The sequence below is a fragment of the Zophobas morio genome, unplaced genomic scaffold (assembly GCF_036711695.1).
Source record: "Zophobas morio isolate AGI-343-1 ecotype UQ-CSIRO unplaced genomic scaffold, CSIRO_AGI_Zmor_V1 ptg000002l, whole genome shotgun sequence".
Taxonomy (NCBI): domain Eukaryota; kingdom Metazoa; phylum Arthropoda; class Insecta; order Coleoptera; family Tenebrionidae; genus Zophobas; species Zophobas morio.
In genome coordinates, this window is record NW_026972107.1 from 11,856,853 (window position 1) to 11,883,102 (window position 26,250).

Sequence of the window (26,250 nt, forward strand, 5' to 3'; positions counted from 1 at the left end):
AAAACAATGTTATTCTCAGCCTTATTTTATGGTTGTGTAGTATCACAATAAAATTTTACGTCAACATAAAAAGTTAAATAGGTATTCTGTAAATGCAAAAACAAAACACAACAAAATACTGATCCCACAGTGCTACGTTCAGAAAATATGGCGTCGTTTTGACTCTAATTTTAGTACATTTTAAATTTTACAAGTAGTGAAAACCGTCACGTTTTATGTGTTTTGTTGCGCCTATTGTAGTTAGGAAAGGTTTATGGAGTTTTAATCAATAAAATATGTGCACTACAAAGTTTTAAGGAGAAAACCTAGAATTAACATGATTTGTCAAATCACTAGGAACTAGCCGATAGCGAAGAGCATTTTCTCTTGCCATGTATTTATGGATAAGCGATTATATCACGGATGGCGTGGTATAATCAGTATGTCAACTGCGAATTCAGAACACCACGATTACCGTTATATAATGAATAAATAAGAATAAAATCATCACATATTTATATCCTTGCAAATGTGGAGAATATAAAATACGAAAATCAATGAATATGACCTCGTGAAAAGTATAATTACTACTGCAATACGAGGTAATCGAGAAGAATACCGTCTGCTGTTTTTTCGATTTTTTTTTAATTTTCAAAAAAATTCCTTCTCGCACAGTTTGAAAATTTAAATTTGGGCTGGCACAATTACCTAGTGTGAAACTTTAGCTTCTTTGCAGATCAATGCGTGTAAAGACATACAATTTAAAAAGTTAGGGCTTTCACAATTTTGCTGTAACAACCATGCAACAAATTACACGACGTGAAAAATCAGCGGGCTCCAAAGCTTGCACATTTTAAACGTGGTTTGGATGTATGCCTTGTTCTTTAAATATACGATGCACTGCAAACTGTGAAACTCCAACTTCAGCTGCAAGTCGACGCGTTCCAAAATTTGTTCTTCAGCTTGCAGTATTTTTGGGGTGAGATTGGAGAAAAATAGCAGACGAATTCGTAGGGTCTTAAAATTTTTTTATTAATCTTCATTTTTGGGTCAGTAGTGGGTCTTAAAATATAAAAATTCTTTCTAAACTAAAACAACTTTCCAAAAAAAAATCACAAGAGGGTAGGTCGAAATTTTCTCAGAAGAGGCCAGGCTCCGTTGGCCTTAATTACGCCCACATTGATTAATATTTTGATTATAGCCCTCGTGTTAGCATACTCGACTTCTAGCAAACAATTATCTAGCGGCTGTTTAATTTAAAAAATGTTGCAATGGACACCTTTAAACCAGTGGTTCTAAGTGTTATCCGCGGCGCCTCTGGTTAATGGCAAAGGTGAATTCGTGCACCAGTTAACTAGCCCTCCCATGTACGGCCGACCTACAAGGATTTCGTGGTGGTTACATCAATTAAAAGTCCTTCCATAGCAACATAAAATTTTAACGCGACATTCCGTGAACTAAACCACATAATATCCATTTTATTGTCCTTATAACTCATGCGGTTTCACGTTTGGCGTGTGGCTATCGTAAAAGTTTGTGAGGCGCTCCCCCACAGAGGAGGCCCACCTTTATAAATCGTCATGTGTTTTATTGGTATACTGGGCGATGTTGTCGTCTTCGATTTATAGTCATCTCGAGAAAATTCTCTCTGACAGCGAGCGAAATTAGGATGAGTCATCGCATTACGCTGATTTGCATCTAATCTGAATAAAAGTGAGCGTATGTGCAGACTATTTTGTTCAAGTTTGAAATGAATTACAGTGATTTCGTGACTTCTGACCTCATATTAATATGTTTCGTTTCGGTCAGACGGCCAAATATAGATTTATTTATGCAACGATCGTAAAAAAACATGCATTAAATCGTACGAAAGATTATACATTCACCTTGTTTATCTTGTTTTGTAATAAGAGACGTAAGTACCTCATGAAAAAATGCGTTGCATTTACATAAAGACGAATAAATGTAAATGAAATATTTAATTTAATTTTATTACTGCAATAAAAACGCGCTTAATCATAACTTAAAGTGATTTTACAAATTTTATGTCGTTATTACGAAAGCGCAATTCGCCTCCCCACAAAGAAAATTATTCCGTTCTCTAGCACATTTTCCTACGATTTTACTATTGCGTGCTTTCACTCGTTTCAGTTTTAGGAATTTTTTCATTTTCAGGAGCGTTGCTCGCATTCGAATACCATCTTCCAGTTTTAATTGTGTAAAAAGACTGTCTATTTCCAGTTAATTTATAATTTAGATGCGAATAGTTGTAATGTCCTCGGGTTACAACTTGGTCGCTCCTGTGAGAGCTCATCTTGAAATTAAATAATAAATAAAACCTTTCCTTAATATCTTTATTTAAAACGGAAATTTTAAATGTCTCGTTTCTCTCCGCCATTAAAATAAATAGCCACCGTGGCTACTAAAAGCACGTCCAACTGCTCCAAGTTAAGTCATAAAAATTAATTATTATTATTATGATTGGATCTAAACACTGCGACCAAACGCACTTTCAATATCTTAGTGAAGCATGAAAATGGTCATTGTGTAGTGATAATTAATTTGTACTTAATATTTAAACAATAGACATTTAAAGCACCGGTAAGTAGATAATTGACGAGGCGGTCTTCTTTGTTCTCCATGAAGAATGGCTGTAAAATACAGTTTGAGCAGTATAAAGGCGGAACAGAATAATCATTTTCTAATAGCAAGCGGAACAAGTTCAATTACCAACATAAAATCATTAAAGTCTAACACTGTTGATACCACGATTCATTAGCAGAACAAGCGGAACAATATAGTTTTATAGAACGAAGACGTTTTATCGCCTCCTGAAAGCTTCTGTTGTAGCAGCTTCCAAATTAAATAACGATGAAACGATTTCATTTTATGGACCGTGCTGTATTGACAGTTGTCGGCACGTTCCCAGTGTCCAAATTTATTACTTATTTCTAGTATTTTGATATTAGTAAAAGCAATATGAGATCCAAAAATATGTTCTTGTACTAGTAACTTTTACTGAACTATTTATTGATTTTGGTAGCTAATTAGTACTAATTACGTTCTTATCAAAAGTTAAAGGTATTTTGAATTAATTCTAAGTAGCTAACTACATTTACTAATGCTAAAACCTTGGTAGAATCATTTGTGATTTAAATGAATAATGGTAATTTATGTCACAAGTGAAATAAAGCCATTATGACGAGCGTGATAACAATGCATTAGATCGTGTGCAACGTTGATAATATTATCTGCAAGCTTAAGAAGGCTTCAATTACAATTAGACAATTACGATACAGATAGAAAAAGGTAGTGGTGTAAAAATGTGCATTAGTACTGTAATGTAACTCATTACCTATATCAGATGAGCCGAACAAGTTAAGTCCGACGTGTTATTAGAGTAAACAGGGTGTACTACAGTGCACAGGACTGAATCTTTGTCTTTTCTGTATTCTCTCTAATGATTCTTTGTATGTTAACAGAGTTCATTCGCTCTTGCCAAAAATAAACTCTGTCCTTTCCCGAAACGAATTTTTTTCAGCAAACCATTAAATCTTGCCATTTTATTAATGAACCAGCTTAATTTGACTGCGGTGCCCTCTGCTCCAAAGACCACACCTCGCCGTTCCTACAGCCACTATTAGTCTTCCATGGACTCCTGCTCAAGCTGTGATTCTCTATGATTTAGGTAAAGTTTTCGGTGTACGCCGCAGGATAGCACGCGATATCAATATAATATCGTTGGGAGAAGTCGTAGATCAAGTCTTCGGCGATGGTCGCACATAATTTAACCATTTCCACGAGGTGGATTGCGACGTTCATCGATCACGGTGTGCGCAGATCAGTGACATAATAGAACGTTCCACATTGCCAGCTTTATCAAAACACCATCCATAATTCAAGAGCAGCCCGGGATGCTCTTGCATTCCCACGATGTACCTGGACCTTCTTTATCTTGTTTTTTTGAAAGGCGACGCTCAAGACAAATTCTGCGGAAGGAGAAGAAAGTGTCTTCGAGCTCTATCGAAGAATAATAAATATGCCTGTAATGTCAGGCAGTAAATTTGAAATTTGCGCGTACAAAGGAGGGTTTTCCTGCTACTTCTGGCTTTAATTTGAGTATCAGCGACCTCGACAAAGCTGAAACAAATAGGCAAAAAATGTATTGGCAGATTGTGAATATTCCCACAGTAACTCTGCACGGACCCTATTTTTATGCTGTGCCTCGGGACGGGCCAACCTGAAGCCGGTCCCGACGAATTAAATTTAAATACAAGTTTTTATAGTACGTTACAGAGTTGCAGATTTCATCGCCCACTTACATAATTAAAAAAAAAAAAACTGCAACACGTGCACATGTAGGTGCCTGTCATAAAAAAACAAATGTCAAATTGTCTTTCTAATTCTTTGTAAAAATCGCGGCGTACAAATAAACTGAAACGAAAAGCTTTGCGGCCAAATAATAAAAATACTAAATACAGCTTGAATTTTGGCATGTTGGTCAATCGAGCGGTTTGGCAAGGTTATGAGGAAATACCGCCGCAGGTCCTCGTTGTGCCGTCGCTATCGGTAACGGCGTGTTACGCAGCAGGGATGTCCTTATAGGGTAAGAAGTTTACCTACTAGTGTCCAGCGCCTTCAGCGCTTCCTTTTTTTGACGGTTCACTCAATTTAGACCGCTTTCGGAGGTGCAAATTTAATTATTTATGAAATAGAAAGCGCTAGTTATATTTTTTACGTTGTACCGACTTTACACTTTCTTCATCACGATTTGATAATAATCGACCTCATATGGAAATCCATTTTATAATATAAAAATTATTATGCTTTTATGCTAAACAGGTATTGAGAGGTTTCAAAACTTTGGTTAGTGTTGGAAATATAATGATTGTTGTGTTGTTTTAATTATTGTTGCGAAAGGTGGCTTGTTAGGTGCTTCGATTAATCTATGGCTTTCCACATATGGTGTTTGTAGAGAAGGAAAATACAGTTATTTTGCAACTGATTGTGGATTCACAGGAGACGAGTGAAACAATACAATGACCAAAATTTAGAGGAAACTAAAAACTCTGATTTTTTATATCAGAATTCAGTGGTATAGAACATTTGTAATTGATTTGTTACAAGAGATTAATATTTTAAAAGATACACGTGTTGCAATTCGATTCGAAGTTAATTTCTTTCTTTTGTAATGCTTTATAGCTTTGAAGTTCGTTACATAATTAATAGATTACAATCGATAACTTCATTCCGAGAGTGGGTAACTTTACCAAAGGCACACACTTAATGAATAAAAAATTAAACAATATATCGACGGAAACCAACACAAGAATTTTTTAATCACCTTGTTATTAAACGTTTAAAAAAATCAAGTTCATCAAATATTCACAAAGTTATGATGGAAAATTTATATTGAGAGTAATTGCACGACTAGCTAGAAGGGGTGGAATGTCTTGATAAAAATTTCTAGACACGTATATACCTATATAAGAATAACTGAATAAAAACGTGTCATTTCAATCGTGTCTCTTATTCTGAAACAACAAACCGATATGGTGAATATAATACACAAAAGTTTTAGTTTAAATTTACAAGTGCTAAACGTAATGGGATTGTATTCCTATGGAAAGAGTTCTATGTTTTTGAAACTACGGGCTTACACTTTATATTTGGTATTGTTAGTGCTCACCACAATATCAATAATTATGAAAACTCTAACGTCGAGAAGCCCAAACAACATGGAAACGAATGCGATGCTGATATATATATCAGATTGTACTTCGATCTGTTTTAAGCTCCTGCCGTTCCTTCAAAATAGTGGAAACATTAAAAGGTGTATCAATTTTTTCGAAGAAAAGGATTTTGCACCAAAAACCGACCACGAAAATAAAATTATAGATGAGTGTATCCGGGTGTGTCACAGAAATTCAACTCTTTATTTTTATTCGGCTTTGTTGGCAGTTACTGGATGGAATATCCCTGCGTTCTTTGCTAAGGGACGAAAGCTACCGTTACGTCTGTGGTTGCCGTATGACCCTTCATCTACCAGCATGGACTACTATTTTACATTGATTTTCATTGCTGCAGGTATAAAAAAAACTATGTACATATACCAGAACCGAGATTTTCATTTTCAGCAACTGTGTATGATGGTTGTACCACAGTCATGGACCCATTGCTTGGTGGTCTGGTATATCATGCGACAGCCCAGCTAAAGATTTTGAAATATAACTTAGAGCATCTTGACAAGCATCTAGAAGATAACTGCAACGAAAGTAGTGAACATATCATCGAATTTCACTGTGTTCACAAACAGCTAGAAAGTTGTATTGATCACCATCAGCAAATTTTGTGGTAAATGTAGACACAGGTTACAATTTTATCTTTGTAAACAATTTTCAGGTTTATAGACGAATATGAAGAATGTTTCTCGTGGAGCATATTCTGCCAGTTTACTGGAAGTATGCTTTCTGTATGTTTTTGTTGCATTAGCCTAACCCTCGTTAGCTAAAATATTATTTTGACTTGAATCCTCTGTACTTTAATTTTTTTTTATAGGTTCCACTCAACAGCGTCGAAGCTTTGACATATGTTGTGGCGATATTTACTGTTAGTTTTCAAATACTATTTTACTGCCATTACGGTACACTGCTATATGAGGAGGTAAGGAGGTGCATAGGCCAACTGGCAAATTTATTTTCGCCATGCTGGATTTGTGTCTTTAGAATAATGAGCTAATCAACGCGATTTGTATGGGACCGTGGTATAAATATGACGCTGAAATTCGAAAAAGTTTATTAATTATAATGGAACGCTCTAAACGGCCACTGCTAATTACCGCTGGAAAAGTGGTAGAGGTTGTGATTGGAACATTTGTATCGGTGAGTTTTTGGCTTAGTGGTAAATGTTTTTAATTTAATTTTTTTAAGGTTTTGAAAACAAGTTATTCGTTGATTGCTGTTTTCAATAATTATAATTAAAATTGGCATAATCAGAATTTTTTTAACTTGATATTTATTTTCTTTAATTTTAACTTTTTGTTGTTTTTGAATTCGGTGTTAAAATATGTATTTATTTTTTGTGTATAATGTAGCCCAATCGTATCCCCTGTAGTCAATGAAAATTAATATGTGTGTTTAACCTTTTAAATAAATGTCATAACAATAGGGATAAAACAGATCTCTTAAAACCTATTAAACTTAATTGGGCTTGATGGTGCGTTGTTAAAAAAGAACTCTAAAAAATGGTTAAAATCCCTGCATTTAACGACAAAGCTAAAGAATTAACTTTGTCATTCTGATTTGTTTTAATGAAGTGCATTTTCTAGACAGTTTTAAATAATTAGTTATTAATAATTTAATACTAATTTCCTGGAATACCATCCACGTCATTTTATACTGTTGACTGATGTCATTTTTGACAATTATTACCGGAATTTTAGATATTCATTGAAATCCATTTTAAAATATATCAGAATTATGAAGTTAATTCTTCGATTTTGAAGTTTAATATTTTCAAAAATTTGGATCAGAGATTTTTCTAACAAAAAATTAAATTTAAATAATTACATCAGTGTAAGAGCTTTGAACGTTCGATATTAAATGCATTTCATAAAATTTTATACATCAATCCTACTACTTATCACATATTTCATCAGCATGATATCATTAAAACAATATTCAAGTATAAATTAAACAAAAAGTTCATTTACTTGTAGTTTCCTCTAATGGTAGGTAAGTACTGATTCTTTTGTCAACAAAGGTTAATTTAATAGGGTAAAGTCGGGAGAGTTGGACCACCTTTTAAAAAACTCAATATAATTCCTTTATTTAACATCTTAAAAAAATATAAAATTTACAAGAACATAGCTGAACATTTATTCTTTAAGGTACAAGTAATTTTTTTGTTCCAACACAATATGATAATCCATCAAAAAAAAAATGGTAAACGCTTGCATCGGTCCAACTATCCTGTCAAGGGTAGGACAGTCGGACCATTTTAGGTAGGATAAATATACCACCAAATTTTTACTTTTTCTTTTGTTAATAGTGTTTCCACAGGTTTGACAAAGGGCCTCATAGCTCGTACAACCCTCGTGTAACCATCTTTTGCATAGTACACATTATTGAATCCAAAAAAGAAGCCAACCATATTTTGCCCGCTATACCTAAAAATTAATAGTCATAGAGATGCAATACAAATCTACCTTGCGTTGGTTTTTCGTGTGTAATTGCTTGGCATTTTCTAAAAAATGGAACATAAGTCCATCTCTCTGTCACACCGTTGGACCATCTATCCTTTTATGTTAGGACAGAAGGACCACTACATTGCGGCACAACTAGGTGATAAAATCACGTAAAGTGAGGTTAAAATCAAAGACAAAGCTTCCATTAATTGCACTATCTATAACTTTTATATGCAAAGTTACCAGACTCCCAACAAACGTTATTGCAATCTAAGCGGCTGAAATTTCAGGCCCGCAAGAAAATTTTAATGTTGAATAACTCAAGACAATTAATTGAAACAAAAGTATTTTCACATGTCCCGACATGAATGCAGATAAATGCAACTGTAGTTCGCGGGAAATTTCAATTGTTGCAATAGGTTCAGAGTTATTGCTAATGGACCGTCTCTCCCACTGGTCCAACTCTCCTGACTTTACCCTAATTGTTTACATGGTTTAAAAATAATATAAAATGTTATAGTTACATATTTTTAATTATTACTAGTAGTTATGTCACTTGGAACACATCCCAGCCTGTAGCTGGTATAATATTTTTGCCTATTTTTTATACTACTGAATTTGTAGCCAAACTCATAATCATTGATGTCTAGAGAGCAGATTTATAAGCACAAATAAATTAAGAATAAGCGCTTAAATAAGCACAACATTTTCAATAAAAAAGTTTTATTTTAAGCAAAAAAGCATTAAAAACATAATCATATTACAAATCAAAGAACACTTCTTAGAACTTTGGATAAAATATTATTACAATAATCCTAGACTTTATATTTTACACACGTACCTACTATTTCAGTTTTCTTTAAAACAATTTATGATTGTAATATGTTCCAAGTTGTCCACTGTAAAATTTTTTTGCCGATCATTTAAAATGTGTTTAAAATTGGAGAATGTGCGTTCAACATCCACACTCGTTGTTGGCGCAAATTTGAATTTTGTAACTAATGTTGAATCTAACTCCAAATTTTCCACTTTCTGGCCTTGTAAAACACGAGCAACGTCGGAAAAAACACCGAAACCTACATTTTTATTTAACACTTCGTCAAGTTTTTGAGATACTCTAGTACCAATCTCACCCCTTACCGCGTTTGCTTGTTGTTTAAATTCTTTCACTAAGTTTATAGCATCTACCAACAACATGTTGGGTTTTTCTAACTTTTCTATTACCTCACATACGAATTGATAATTGCTTCTTAGAAAAGCTAGATCTTGTCGCAAATCTTTGTTTTCCAAAATATTTATGCAATCTTTAATCAATTGAGAAGAATCTTCGCTAAACTCCGTAACTACTTCCTCAAGTTCTTTGATATATTTGTCATAATAAAATGTGGCCTGTAACCATGTTCCCCACCTCGTTATAATCGGCTCTGGGGGCAATGGTATGTTTGGAATTTTTTCCTTAAAATGTTGCACTCTTAGTGGGGCTTTAACAAAAATCTTTTTACCATTTGTCACTAATTTATTAACAGTAGGAAACTGCAAACATATTCCTTCAGCCACTCTGTTTAAACCGTGGGCAATGCAAGTAGAGTGAATTCAATTGAGGTATAATATTTTTAGATTATTCCCTGCTTTCAACATATAACGAGCTGCATCCGAGGTCATCAATAAAATTTTATTCACCGGTACGGCATTTGGCAAAAATAGTGACGTAAGACTGTCATTTACAAATCTGGTAATCGTATTGCCATTTGTTTTATCTAACATTTTCAAACTTAGTACATACCCTCGACTAGGGAAATTTTCATCTAAGATTCCTACAATTAAACTTGCCACGTATCTTCCACGACCAAGAATTGAATCTCCGACGCTTGAAGTGTTGTGTTGTCACGGTGCACATCGCTCTCGATTTTAACAAGTTTATTATTATTATTATTATTACATTACTCAATCATGCCGCCGAAGAAAAATAGTAAAGAAAGTGGTGACGACATTAATTTTTATTTTAATGTAAACGATATAACATAAATAATTTCGGACACAGTAAAGGCGGAAAACAACATTTTATTGAAGAAAATCACCGAATTAGAAGACCGACTAAGTGATATGAGTGTTACAAATCAAAATCTACTATTATTACTGCAAACGAGACACTGTAAGTGCGAAATATCATGCGAGAAGAGTGGTCCAAATAAAGAAATAGAAGACGACATGAGCGACCTGGAGACATCAGATGATACGATTATCTCGATTCCAATAGATAAACAAGCAGAAAAACCTCAAAAAACCTCCACAAACAATGAGCAAAAGAAGAACCTTATCAAGTCGACAAAACCGATAAACACTAGAAAGGATGCAAAGAAAACTGCAAATATACGAGGGACGCTCGAAAATGCCACAAATTTTAAGGCAACCTCTCGGAAACTTTGGCTACATGTGGGACGCTGCGATAAAGATACCACAGTTAATCAGATAAAAAAGCATGTGAACGAGATCTGGAAGGAACACCGGTTCGAAGTGGAAAAACTATCATCGAAGGGATCCAATGCTTCCTTTAGGGTGAGCGTTGATTATCATACAGACCTAATACAAACCAATGTTCATCATCGTACAATTACGACCCAAATTGCTGGCCCAATGGTATTGTGGTTAAACAATTTAAATTTTTTCGAACAGCGCAAAAATCAACGGGAGTCTTTAGCAAATAAAAACTATGATCTTCTCTTATTAAACTGTCAAGCCATCACAGCAAATAAATGTGACATATTATATACGGATATTCTCCAAGAATATGGTAAGATAAAATTTTTGTGTCTTACTGAAACCTGTTGCACTGTTACCAACGTAGAAGCAGTACATATCCAGGGGTTTAAACTGGCAGCATCATTCTCCAGGAAAAATTTCAAGGGTGGTGGTGTTGGTATTTGGTGTGCTACTGACTTGTCGGTTAATGCGCTAAATTTAAATTTATCAGAGCATTGCGTGGAAAAACATTTTGAAATTTGTGGAATATCTTGGTCCTTTGGAGAGAAAAAAATATTCTTATTTACTTGTTACAGGTCTCCTAACAGCGATATTCAAATTTTTTACAATAATATTGGTATTATCTTAGATTTATACTTTAAAAGAAATAATTATTTTATACTTTGCGGTGACTTTAATATTGATCCAAAACGCGATAAAAAACAATTTGAGTACTTAAATCAAATTTTTGCGTCATTTGGTCTTACAAATAAAGTTAATCGTCCCACTAGAGGTATTAATACACTTGATCATCTTTTCACCAATCTCAGTAACTCTGATTTTTGCTGTATTCAGGATACTGTTTTGTTGGACCATAGAATTGCTTACTTTCAAACTGATTTGATAAAATTACAAAGTGATATAAGTTCTTATAAATTCACTCGCATATATGACGATTTGAAAATTCAAAATTTCTTAAGGGATCTTTATTATAAAAACTGGACACCTTTATACACATATAAGGACAGTACCGAAGCTTTTAATTACTTCCATAAAATTTTTATAAACTATTTGGAACAACATTTTCCTTTTAAAAAAATTAATGCTCGGGAAGGAAAATCCTGGTTAAATAACGAGGTCAAATTGTCCAGTACAAAACTAAGAGATTTATTTATGCTACAAAAATCTTTTAGTGAACTAGAACCGATCTATAAATTGGCTAAAGAGGAACATTGTGCTTTGATCAATCAAACAAAAAGAACATTTTATCAAAATAAACTTGATAAATCGGATAACATAACAAAGACTGCTTGGGGCATCTTCAATGCGGTAACAAACCAGCAAAAACAGCCGCATAGTAACATTAAGTTAAACTTGGATAACCAAGTAATACAAAACGCGCACAATATTGCAGATGCATTTAACTCTTTTTTTGTCAATTCACCGAGAAACATAGTGAATCAGATAAAGAGTTCAGATCCTTCACACACTCCAAGTTTCAAAGACTGCAAAAATTTATTTTTGACACCGTTCACCGTCAGCGAATTGTCAAGTCTGCTTTTGGCTAGGCTTCATGCAAAAGGCTCTGGCGGTTTTGACGATGTGCCTGCATTTTTATTAAAAAAAACAGTCCCCATATTAAGTTCGCAGTTTACGTACCTGGTCAACTTGTCATTTGAAACTGGCCGTTTTCCCGAAAAAATAAAACTTAATAAAGTCATACCACTTCATAAAAAAGATAATTCTTCAGACATGAATAATTACAGACCGATAGCACTAACATCCAGCATTTCAAAAATATACGAATACTGCTTTCTATCGCGATTGCAAACACACCTTGAACGTAACAATATTTTAACAAAAAATCAGTTCGGTTTCAGGCCTAATACATCGACATTTCACGCCCTAAATCATTTTTATGACCACATTTTATCCGGTTTAGAGAAAAAGGAGTACCCAATTGGAATATTCTGTGATTTAACTAAGGCTTTTGATACTATCTGTCATAAGCGCCTTTTAAATAAACTGGAAAATTACGGCATTCGCGGCGTTCCGTTAGAATGGATACAATCGTATCTACTAAAACGAACACAGTATGTATCGTACAAATATTTTGACACAAATACTAATTCAACAAAAAATGCATTTTCAAATATTATGGAAGTAAGTCTTGGAGTCCCTCAAGGGTCCATATTAGGGCCAACATTATTTATATGCTATAGGGTAAATGTGTATAAGAGTACGAATATGTATAAGAGTACGCACTCATGATTTCTGCTTATTAGTGCCATCTGGGTAAGATGAAGTTATACCAATCAGAATTTAATGCTAAACCTGAGATAAAGGTGCAAAAGTGACCTGAATATAGTTTATAGTTTGGTCGTACTGACGATTTTATGTTCACACGTTGTGTGGATGTAATTTTTACCGCTCATAGTTTTAGTTTTTTGTAAGGTACGTACCAGTTCTTTTATTTTACGGTAATAATTTTCATTAGTTGTAACTTTTAAGGTCTCGTTATACACTAACACTTTTATACTTACTATTTGTTGGAACGTTTGAAGGGATGAGTAATAGACTTGTTGTCCCTTCGATGGTTTATTACGTTCTATCTTAAAATTACAAGTGAGACCTGAGCAGGGTGGGGGTGACAAACCCACCACTGGTCTATCGAATGAACACTATCCATCAAAAGCTTTTAACTTTGAAAACATTAGGTTATGTACAAATGTACAAGAGTGCGCAGCGAGGTATTGTATAAGAGTGCGCATTGCTTGCAATACGTAGTCTAATAGTTTTGGAGATACATATCATACGATAATGAATTATTTAACTATACTACTTTGTACTGCTTCTCAAGTTGTGTGGTGGTGGTTATGGTGATTTTTTTTTAATTTTCACTTCCTGAGCGTGTTGTAATCGAGTCCGTCGACCGACTCTCTATTTTTACGTTTTCTCGACTTTTCAAGACCCCTAGAGTACGAAGAAATAGGTCTTCCGTTTTATGTGTAGTCTGTAGTCACTTATTCCCATTTATTTTCACCTTAGAAACAAATATTTTTTTATAAAATGTAATGCGCACACATAAGCATTCAAATGCGCGCTCTTGTGCAATGAACTGTCTAAGAGTGCGCATTTACACATCTTGACAAAAATTGAAATTACTCTTAAAATATAGTGGTCTTGAGACTTACAATTAAATATATCTGATCTCTAAACATGTATATAACGAACCCATATCATAAAATTTGTCTATCCAAAAAAATTAAAAAGTTATTGACAGTTTTACACTAAGTGCGTACTCTTGTACACATTTACCCTATCAATGATTTAAACCACAATCTTGAAAGTAGTGTAAATACTATACTTTATGCTGACGATGCCACAATAATCATTTCTGACAGATTCTCTCACGAACTGCAACTTTTAAATGTGACAATACCACTAAAAATATGTCCAACTATCAGGGCCGGCTCTAAGGAACCAGGCGCCCCGATGCAACTTACTGTTCAGCGCCCTTAAAAAAATTTTTGTAAAAATAAAACAAATAAAGTTTTGTAATCACATATTTTAGTAGAGAGATACTTTTTATTAACAAATATGCATAAAATTATGATGAATCAATCTTAATATATAAAAGTGTTTGTCTTAACTGACAGACTGACTGATTCATCAACGCAAAGCCTAAACTACTAAAGCTACAAGAATGAAATTTCGACAGTAGGTTCCTTTTGTGTCATAAGCACCCATTAAGAAAAGATTTCTGGAAATTCCACCTCTACGGGGACAAAATAGGGGATGAAACTTTGTGCAGAAATCCCGTGAGTTTTTAAGTCAGACGGGTTCACTGGGGGGGGAGGAGTGAACGAGATGAAAAATGATAATTTCCACTGTCGGAATCAATACATGATCGTTTTCCAGGTTGGAACCGTGTAATTTCTCAAAAGAGTTTCGCCTCTGGTATGAGTTATCTTGCTCTTTTGCATTATTCTTAATCCTGCTCCTGAAGATGTCACTTAGGAAAGTGTGCGAAACGTTGAGCCCAAAAACTCAATTTACACGGTTCCAACCCGGCAAACGATCATGTATGAAAAATGATGAGTCCTGAGTTTAGGTAATATCGTTGTAGCCTATATAATTTTATTGACAATAATGAGACGGATAGTAGTACAATAACAAGAGATATTTACAACTTAAAGTTGTCGCGTGGCGGTAATCCGCAGACCTTAAATTTCTAAAGCAGCGGAAGTCCGATCCTGTGGGTACAATTACCTAAATGTTCTCCGACAAATTCGGGGGGACTGGTGTGAGCCATAAATATTTCTTACCATTGTACTACTGTCCGCCTCGTTAGTGTCAATAAAATTTCATAGGGTACAACGATATTTCCTAAACTATACATAGTATAAGTATAGAAATATTTATATTGCAAACGTTTTTCAATTTTTAATATTGTAAAATTGATACTATTTCAAATGATACACACAACCAAATTCGGCTACAAACAGGAACCGTTAAAAATATAACAAAACTGTTGAACAACCACCACAACCAAAACCAACCGACTAGATTTGGAAAATAAAAGTTTTAAGTATGCTGACATGGACTTTTACTTAACAAATGTTAGGAAAAACATCTGGTTGTGGTCATACCGCTGTCTCGTCAAATTGTTACCCAGATAATGCATCATAAATCTTGTTAATTTTTGTCAGTATTGATCTAACGGTCCCATCACCCAACCCAAAGGCGCACTCTTTTTCAATTATTACAATTTGAATTAGTTTGAAAGTGCCAGGAATTGACTTCTTGGGATCTGTTTTGGTGGTCATAGTGGAATGTTAAAATGTAGCTTTTTCTGAAAAGTTTTTGATGGGCGCCTTGGCCTGTTACTGCTATAATAATTTCTTGGTAGTGATTCAATGCAAATCTAATATTAATTTATTTTTATAGAGTTAATATAAAAGCATCGGCGGCGCCCGCCGCCCGGCGCCCCTTATCATGGGCGCCCCGATGCGGTGCATCTTTCGCTTACCGTGTTGAGCCGACCCTGCAACTATTTTAACTCCAATAGCCTGTATTTAAATGAAACAAATCCCAAATATCTCAGATTCCATTAACATAATGTAAAAGCTGACATAAATGACGTAAGAATAATGCTTAATAATACGATTTTAGATAAAACAAATACTGTAAAATTCTTACGACTAACTTTAGATGATAAACTGAATTGGACATTACATTGCAATCGACTTATCGGTCAGCTTTCAAAAGTATACTGTTTGATTAGAAATGTTAGGTCTTTGTTAGATTTGAACCACTTGTTAATGATTTACTATGGACAAGTAGAGTCCCGTTTAAGATATGGAATCTGTTTTTGGGGTATGTCTCCATCTGCACAAGATGTCTTTGTTATACAAAAAAGAATTTTGCGTACAATTCTAAATGTTTCTCAAAGGCACTCATGCCTCGAACTTTTCAAAAAATATAATTTAATGACTGTACCGTCCTTGTATGTTTTTGAATGTTGTATGTACGTATATAAGAATAAAAAAAAATTGTTAAAAATAGTGAAGTCCACGACAAAAACACTAGACAAAAGAACTTATTCTACGTTCCTACAAAAAAATTGAACGTTACAAAAAATTCACTTTGTTCTTTAGGACTTGACTTGTATAATAACTTACCCAACGAAATAAAAAATCTTTTATTTATTGACGCCTTTAGGCACAGATTAAGAGATTATCTTGTTACTAGATGTTTATACTGTGTAAAAGATTTTGTGTAGCAAATGTCTATATATATTTATCTAATTGTCTTTCATGTTCTGACGATTTTCCACACTGTATGTAGTCTATGGAAATAAAGTATTATTATATTATTATTACTATCGGTTGTTTCATCGATAGCGAACCATAAATAATTATTTCCAATACGATGTTTAATTTCGTTGTAAATTTGCTGAAACACTGGGCCTACATAATTTTTTCGGAGAGTACTTTCAACCGGAATATGTCGATTGCAGTGTTTTTCAAGAAATTCTTGAAGAGGGCCTTTCTCCAGTTTTTATAAAGGTATATTGGACTGGATCATCATTTTACATAAATCGAAATTAAACTGAAACTGCTCATCTTTTGTGGAAATAGATGCAACAGATTCATGTATGGTCTGCTGTTTAATTTTATAAACTTCAAACATTTTCTTCCTTTCTACATGAAGAGTCGTTCTGACATGTTGCGTCACGTTATATTTTTTATCACTTTGAATCTAAAACAACATACATATACAGGATTAACAAAGGAAAATAGAAAAAACAAATTAGTGGGCTCACGGTTTTCACACAAGCTCTGCAGAATATTTTGTTGTTTTCTAATTTTAATTCTGGAATATCCCTTATCCACACATCCGGCGTCGATTTTACTTTCGGCATTCTTTTAAAATATTAGTAATATTACCAAAAAGAACTCAACATGTAACAAGGGAGAACCACGTATAACACTGTACAACGACAGATGCGATAGACTGATGGTTGTGAAACAAACGGTTCATTTACTTAAAAGTTTCCATTAGAAAAATTTTAAGGTAGGTAGTTGGGTACAATAATCCTTTTTTCTAGAAAATCTTCAACGCTCTTGCCGCAAAATGCCGAAAAAGAACATCTGGTTAAAAGCTTTAATTCATTATCAACGGAAGTAAGGATTTAAAGTCATAAAATCTATGGCGTATTTTTCCAATCCTATAATAAAATTTTATTACCCAAACGACCGGAACCTATTCACAGAAAGGGTCTTGAGTAAGTGTACTTCAATGGTCAAGTCCAGGTAAAATGCATACGATACGATACGGCTAACTAACAAAAAGCATTAAATAAGCATATAAGTTTTAATATGCATAAAATTGAAAAAAAAAGCAAATAAGCCTAAAAAAAAATGTGTCAAATGACTCCAAATTGTATCATAGTTACAGATATAAAAAAGTTTTGAAGTGCTTACATTTTTCACAAAAAGCATTAAACCTAGAAATCCGCTCTCTATTGATGTCTAAACTTCGGGATTTAAGGACTTTATTATTGCTTGAAAAATCAACCATCTCTTAGCAGGTTATACTTTTTTTACTTTAAATCTAACACTTCACACAACATAAAAATTAACTAGTGACATCTAACGTTGACAATTTAATTACACTGAAAAATTCACTATTTGCACTTTTTGGTACTTATTAAAGATTCTAATTTTCTAAAAACTACCAAGTGACCATTAATGATTTAAGCACATTTTTGTGGTGGTTTTGAACTATTGATATCCATGCTAGTACATACGTCAAGTCACAGTTGTCAATTTTGACAGGAACACGCCAAATAAACGTGTTGATTGGTTGAGGCAATGGTAGCTGTCATACATACTTTAACGATCGGACATGCCATCATAAAATTTTAAATAGGTTAGCAACTTGACAAAAAAATTAACAACATTAAGTCATTCGGTACTTTACATTAACACATCGAAGTATGTTACAATTTTTCTTTATATAATGGGGAATTAGTAGCAAAGCATAGTTCCCAAGTTTTAATGGTCTGCTAATAGCCTAGACTTTTTTTAGTTAATATGATCTTTAATAAATTTAACAAAAATTAAGCCACAGATATGGTTCTCCAGTGAAAATTTTTTGAAAGACTAGAATTGTAATGTGTCAGCTTATAGAATACTAGAATAGATGTTAATATAAATATTCACTTCCTTCCCCTACTCTGATACACTGATACCCTGATAGTATTCCCATACAAATTTTCATCCCCTATTTTATCCGCTCCTAAATTTCCAAAAATCCTTTCTTAGTGACTGCTTCCATTACAAAAAGAACCTATTGATCAGATTTCATGTTTGTAGCTTCAGTAGTTTAGGTTCTGCGTTGATGAATCAGTCTGTCAGTCAAGACAAACACATTTATATACATATACTATTTACATTAGATGAAAATTCATCTAAGATATGACTCCTCAAGTGGTTCCAGTTTTAGTCCTTTGAACTCCTTGCATGAAAATCCTTGCTAACTTGCTTAATGATTTTTTTTTGCAAGGTCTAAATCTCAAGTTAAATTACGTAACGAATCCACAAGATCCCCAAATGCGAATAAAAATTTCAGCATATACGATTTTATTTGACAGGGTACCAGTTCATCGACTGCTACCAATTTTATTTTGACAAATTCTTCTTGACTCGACGTCCTCATCGCTATCTTCGTTTGCAATTAACTATATAGCTCACCTTAACGTCCCAAGTTGAAAAATTTTTGATTTATATATATTTTCTTCCGGAAACCGAACTCTGAAAAACGACCTAAATTTGTCGATTCTTTAGGTCCACGTTCACTCCAAAAATCATCTTGAGCAGAATACTGGCAGCATTTACGGAGGCAAATTGAATGTTGACTGGCACTTTCGGATTGGTCATTTTTCGATTTCAATTATTAACAAAGTAAACAGCCCACCTGTTGCACGTAACGGTGATTCTTCGCAATCTTATTCTCGTTTATTCACACAATGCTCTGAAGGATCTTTGCGGTGACGACAAACAAAGTTCATTTAACAACTTAACAATGTATTGAACATAACTTACGTGTGTTTAACACGTAACTGATTTTTTTTCTTCAAAGAACTTTGTTGTTTAGACGTCACAAAACTGAAAACTCTTTAACCGAAATTCAGATGAAAACTAAAAATTTTAACAAGGAAAATTGTAACAGACACAAGTCGAACAACATTTCATAAATATATCTTACACAAACTGTATTAAGATTTGAATTTATAAAAAAATAATTACATGTGTTACTATATGTACATTTGAAACATTTGCTCACTGCACTTAGAATCTTGTTATCGTATCTTGTCCCACATTAATCCTGACCTACATTGTACGGAATTATTAAAAAATCGGCAATTTATGACAAACGTGACGTATTTATTTGTTATATCTCCTGCCTTCAAAATAATTTTTGTTGAGTTGTTACATGACATTAATATTTTAACACACAGTTCGATACGAAGTTAATTTCCCTCTTTTGTAATGCTTTATAATTTTAAAGTTCATGCGTTAATTCGTTACATAATTAATAGAGTAAAATCAATAACTTCATCCCGAGAGTCATGCAACTCCTTTATCAAAGGCTTTCATGAATAAAAAATGAAAGAATACAGTTATTGACGGAAAGTCGGAAGCAAATACAAGAATTTTTTAATCATTTTGTTATTGAACCTTTAACAAATCAAGTTCATCGCATATTCACAAAGCCATGATGTAAAATTATACTGAATGTAATTGCACGACTGGCTAAAAGGGGTGGAATTTCTTCAGAAAAATTTCTAGAAACTTATATATAAAAATAACAACTGAACAAGAGCTTCTCATTTCAACTTCGTTTCTTATTCTGAAACAGTAAACTGACATGGTGAACATAATACAAAAAAGTTTCGGTTTAAACTTGAAAGTGCTAAACATTATGGGGTTGTATTCCTATGGAAAGAGTACGATATTTTTGAGAGTACGAGCTTACACATTATATTTGGTGTTGTTAGTGATGACTATAATATTAATAATTACGAAAATTCTAATGGACGGAAGCTCGAGCAACATGGAAACCAATGCGATGTTAACATATGCGTCCGATTCTGCTTCATTCTGTTTTAAGCTTCTGCCATTTCTTCAAAACAGTGAAAAAATTAAGAAGTGTATTAATTTTTTCGGAAAGAAAAATTTCGCACCGAAAACCGATCACGAGAAACAAATTATAGATGAGTGCATCTGGGTGTGTCGCAGAAATTCCATTGTGTATTTTTACGGGATGTTATTGGTAATGATTGTTTGGTATTTTCCTGTGTTTTTTATTAAAGGACGACAGCTCCCTTTACACTTATGGCTACCGTATGATCCCTCATCTACCACTGTGAACTACTATTTTACTTTGGTTTACATGGCTGCAGGTATGAAAAATTCAGTACATATACCGGAACCGGCACTTTCATTTTTAGCAATTGCATATGATGGATATTGCGGCACAATCATGGATCCATTGATTGCTGGTTTGACATATCATGCCACAGCCCAGCTAAAGATTTTGAAATATAATTTAAAGCATCTTGACAAGCATCTAGAACATAACTCAAGCAAAAGTAATGAACATATTATACAATTCCATTCGGTCCACAAACATCTGAGAAGTTGTATTGAGCACCACAATAATATTTTGTGGTAAATACAAAACGCTAAAGTGAAGTCACTAATTAAATATAAATAATATTATTTTTGTATTTGTGCGTATACATTATAATTTTATCTTAAAAATTGCAGGTTTATACACGAATATGAAGAATGTTTCTCTTGGAGCATATTCTGTCAGTTTGCTGGAAGTATGCTTGCTATATGTTTTTGTTGCATTTGCTTAACTCTTGTTAGTTATAACGTTGTTTGCATTTGAATTTTAGACACTTTAAATTTTTTTTTAGGTTCCCTTAAACAGTATAGAAGCTTTTACATATACTGGGGCAATATTTAGTGTTAGTATTCAAATATATTTTCACTGCCACTATGGTACACTACTATTCGAGGAGGTAAGTACGTATATAAGGTAAATATATTTTAAGTTAGATTTGCATTTCTAGAACAATGGCTTAATCAAAGAAATTTATATGGGACCCTGGTATAAATATGACACTGAAATTCGAAAACATTTACTAATAGTAATGGAACGGTCTAAACGGCCACTGCTTATTACCGCTGGAAAAGTGGTGGATGTTACAGTGAAAACATTCGTATCAGTGAGTATCTTGCATGGTGTTAATTTTTCAATTGAATATTTATTTTTTAGGTTTTAAAAACAAGTTACTCGTTGATTGCTGCTTTCAATAATTATAATTAAAAGTGAAATAAAATGAATTATTTAAAGTCGCTAATTATTATTTTTCTTAAGTCAAATCAAATTTAATTTTTTTCAGCATTTGGATATCTATTTTTTTTACATTTATGCACTATTAATCTTTGTGTGTAATGTAGCCGCATCGTATTTCTTGCACCATTGAAATTAACTATTTAACCAAGTAAATATCGTGAAATTATATTATTATAATCCCGCTCAGCTAACTGTGTTGCTTATTTTCTAAAACGTTCCTTGGGATCAATTTTTCGCAAAAAGCCAATTCGTTTTTCATATGCTATAGTTATTTTTACTTCCCGAGTGTAAACTAAGGAACTAGAGTAATCCAGTCCATCGGGCGAATTGTGACTTTTATGTCACTTTCATGATCCCTACAGTACGAAAAAAGTAGGCTCCCGTTTCCGTTTGTCTGTCTGGTGTCTCTATCCATCGGGCGAATTGTGACTTTTATGTCACTTTCATGATCCCTACAGTACGAAAAAAGTAGGCTCCCGTTTCCGTTTGTCTGTCTGGTGTCTCTATCCATTTTTATTAGACACATAATCTCCGAAATTGCTGAACCAATTGTTGAAAAATTTTGTATGTAAAATATGTAGATTGTTAAGGCTAACCAAAATTTGGCTAGTTATCCCCACAGGCAATTTGATGACGTCATCTCAATGAACCATATTTTAAAATAATTTGGATGTTATACAAAAATGTGCTCCTATATTTGTACTCTACGAATTCCTTTTCAGTTTTTTCGCTAAACATTCAAATTATAATTTCAAGGTATAATAACGTTATATTATCAACACAGAATACATATAAGTCTAGTGGCTTTCTCGGTGAACCGGCGACCTGTCGTCGTGGGTTTGATGCCGAACTAGGCCCTTTCTTTTTTTTTTCTTACACTGGTAATGCGCTGTGACTACTTCTCATTTATGCTATGTCTTACATAGTAATTTCTTGTAGAGAAATAATACGGATTTTGCAGTTAAGCTCCGCCTTCTTGGCTCACGACGAATAAAAAAAATCATCACAATTGAGACAGGGCGGGTGGGTGGGGCTTATAATTTGCCTTTTTTCTTAATACACGTAGTTATTTTTTCAGAACAAGAAACTTAAAACATGTTTAAAATGGTAAATTCTTGTAGACACATATGGATCTTGCAATTAAGCCCCGCCTCTCGATCCGACAACGAATGAAAAATTCACAATTGAGAATTGAGATCGGGGCGGGTATGGGTGGGGCTTAATCTTCGGTTTTATTTTTTTCTTAATATACATAGTATTATTTGAACAAGACGATACTCAAAAACATGCTTTTAATTTCTCGTAAAAAAATAAGGATTTTGCAGTTAAGCTCTGCCTTCTTGGCTCACGACGAATAAAAAATCATCACAATGGAGATAGGGTGGGTGGGCGGGGCTTATATTTTGCCTTTTTTTTTAATATACATAGCCATCTTTTCACAACAAGAAACTTAAAACAAGGTTAAAATGGTACATTTTTGCAAGGAAATATGAATTTTGCATTTATCGGGCGGAGTCTAATTGCAAAATCGATGTTTCCTTATACAAATTTTCCAGTTTAAACATGATTAAGTTTCTTGTTATAAAAAAAAGTCTACACTTTTAAAACAGAAACGTAAAATATAATGACGCCATCACGTTTTTTTTTATTGGTCAAATTAAGAACAAATTATCCCATTTTCTCAAAAATGTGAGAATACCCACGTCATTATACAGGATCGTTATAAAATATTGTAGTCAAGGACGGCCATGACTTTGTGTGCCGTCTTTTACCGTTTTGTGGAAACGATTACAGTAATATTGGATTTTTTCTTTTTGACGCCACATTAGTGGTTGCAATGTTTCGGCGCCAACGCTTCATCAAATTCTGTCGGATGTCAATAATTTTTTCGTTTTTACTGATTACTAGTGTGTTTTCCCACACTTTGTGCGTTAATTGACTTGTTGTTTTCATTTGCTGTCTTCCCCTGTGTTCGAACTTTATGTGTCTCAAAAAACAGTTTTTATCAAAACTTCAGATCATTGTGGAATAATCTCAGGTGATGAACACATAGGAATCACTATGAGGATGGGTTATACTTTGGAGCAAAGCACGTTCATCGTCATGTCCTATTGCCGTAATGGAGTGTTAAATGAGGATGGGGACTGGGCGTACTCTGTGGATGCGTGTAAAGGCGAGTATCTGGTGAAATATCCTGTTGTCATCGAGGAAAAATCTTTGAAGACGCACATACGGCGAATTGTGGCCAGATTTAACGACACTGGTAGCGTTTCTAAAGGAACACCGATGGGAGACCTCAAGTTGGTGAAGATGTTGAGCATTTAAGCACGAGAATGGACCAAAGTCCGAAGAAATATGTTTACAGTTTGGAGTACCATACAATACGTGTCAGAAAATCGTAGAAGCAGATTTTCCTCGCCGCGTCCTGTATTATCGTTGGCTTCAAGCTAATATGGACGATAACAGAATTCTCGATTTGTCGTTCTTTTCTGGTGGAGTCTGGTTTCATCTGTCAGGATACGTCAACTCACAGAACTTCAGAATTTAAAGTACAGAAATGCCTCACGCTTTTGAAGAAACCATTAAGTTTGGTGTATGGTTAGCTCTTTCCAAACGATTCACTCATGTAAAAATTGTATGTGGGTGCTGCAATAAAGTTTTTGCACTCATGACCTTTTTTGATAGCTTTCGCGCATTCACCAGAGTGCGGGAGGTCGAACTTCCCGCACACGTGCATTTAACTTCCCGTTGCCATGGTAACCTTAAAATACTCGGGTAGTGTCAACATTGTGACGTGTTGACGGCGCTGTCAATGGCGTTGTTTATAAATAACTCACAGTTAATCTCTTCAGTTTAAAGGTTTATTCGTCGCAAAAAATATTGTACACAACACGTTCGTGAGCCTGCTAAATTACTATTACGCAACTAGTTCGGGATAGCCTGCTTCCCGCATGAACGCTTGTTTGAGGCACGACCGAAGGGAGTGCCGCATTTGCGTGAATGCGGGAAGCAGGCTCACGAACGTGTTGTGTACAATATTTTTTGCGACGAATAAACCTTTAAACTGAAGAGATTAACTGTGAGTTATTTATAAACAACGCCATTGACAGCGCCGTCAACACGTCACAATGTTGACACTACCCGAGTATTTTAAGGTTACCATGGCAACGGGAAGTTAAATGCACGTGTGCGGGAAGTTCGACCTCCCGCACTCTGGTGAATGCGCGAAAGCTATCAAAAAAGGTCATGAGTGCAAAATAGTAATTTACGCAACTAGTTCGGGATAGCCTGCTTCCCGCATGAACGCTTGTTTGAGGCACGACCGAAGGGAGTGCCGCATTTGCGTGAATGCGGGAAGCAGGCTCACGAACGTGTTGTGTACAATATTTTTTGCGACGAATAAACCTTTAAACTGAAGAGATTAACTGTGAGTTATTTATAAACAACGCCATTGACAGCGCCGTCAACACGTCACAATGTTGACACTACCCGAGTATTTTAAGGTTATCATGGCAACGGGAAGTTAAATGCACGTGTGCGGGAAGTTCGACCTCCCGCACTCTGGTGAATGCGCGAAAGCTATCAAAAAAGGTCATGAGTGCAAAAATTACTATTTCAGTCTTCAGTAACTTTCGTTTTTCTTTCTGTGGTAGTTACATTCTCTTAATTTAAAACTAACTTCAACTTACTGTTTAGTAATAATTGTAACTTTACTATTAGAATGGTTAAAAATCTTTATCAAATATTCTGTTGTTTCAAGAGGTCTCGTAATCATCTACAGAACTTTTAGCACTATGCTCCTGAAATTTTATCGTTTTTTTCACCTTTTTCTTATAGAAATTTTGAAAAATCCTATTGTTAAGATGGCCATGTGGATGTATTTTGACTAGAATTTCTTTGAAATTCTTGTTACACAGATTTGGCATGTTTCAGATATCTAAAAACTTCAAAGCTGAAGGTGAAGCTTGGACATGGCAGTTTTCATCTATTGTAGGGACGAAGATCCAGGATTTCAGTTGTGTTTTTCAAAAGAAAAGCACCCGTTACAAACCACGTCTGGACAATGTTTTGACGATTCTTTACAATTTACGAAACTGAACTTTCGCGGTATCACAACTTTGGCAAAATTATTTAATGCAAAAACTACTCATTGCCATTTTAAAACAGTGGCACTGCTCTTTAATTGTGGTAAGACATGCTTTGCCATTGTCCATTACGTGATTTTTTACAATTTTTACCTTCAAAGTGCCTACAAAAATGCAATTTTTTAATTAATGACCGCCTTCATTGGTTCCCAAAAATGTAACCTCACTTTTTGGATTTCATTACTTGAAAAATTATTGTTTCTTTGCAAAACAGACCAGGTGTAATCGACTTTCCAACGTGTAAGTCATGACAAAGCCCTTAAACGCTTTTCTGATAATTTACAATTTTTGAAGGTCAAATGTATTGCAGTAGCGTTCACAGATGCTCGATAATACTGCAACCTCTAATGTTATGAAATTAAACCGCAAACTTGGCATTTCAAAGAGTTCAAATCTTTTGGTGATTAGAGGCACGAGAAAAATTTCAGCTGTTTTTCATTAGGTGAGTTGACTACAGTATTTTATGATCACCCTGTATATTTTATTTACATCAGATGAGAAACGACGTAACTTCTGTCCATTGTTAATGGTCCACGTTTATTT

The 26,250-nt window shown here is 34.2% G+C and overlaps 2 protein-coding genes across 2 annotated transcripts; both read left to right on the forward strand.

Moving 5' to 3' along the window:
- Window positions 1-6,029: 6,029 nt before the first annotated feature.
- Window positions 6,030-6,959, forward strand: LOC135125046 (odorant receptor 7a-like). Its single transcript, XM_064050390.1, has 6 exons — window positions 6,030-6,066; window positions 6,117-6,333; window positions 6,382-6,451; window positions 6,538-6,642; window positions 6,705-6,860; window positions 6,909-6,959. The coding sequence occupies exons 1-6, from the start codon at window positions 6,030-6,032 to the stop codon at window positions 6,957-6,959; spliced, it is 636 nt and encodes a 211-aa protein (XP_063906460.1).
- A 13,268-nt stretch (window positions 6,960-20,227) lies between these two features.
- LOC135125120 (odorant receptor 23a-like) lies at window positions 20,228-21,532 on the forward strand. Its single transcript, XM_064050513.1, has 6 exons — window positions 20,228-20,597; window positions 20,646-20,786; window positions 20,965-21,023; window positions 21,120-21,224; window positions 21,276-21,431; window positions 21,482-21,532. Exons 1-6 carry the CDS (start codon window positions 20,228-20,230, stop codon window positions 21,530-21,532), a joined length of 882 nt encoding a protein of 293 aa, XP_063906583.1.
- Window positions 21,533-26,250: the final 4,718 nt, after the last annotated feature.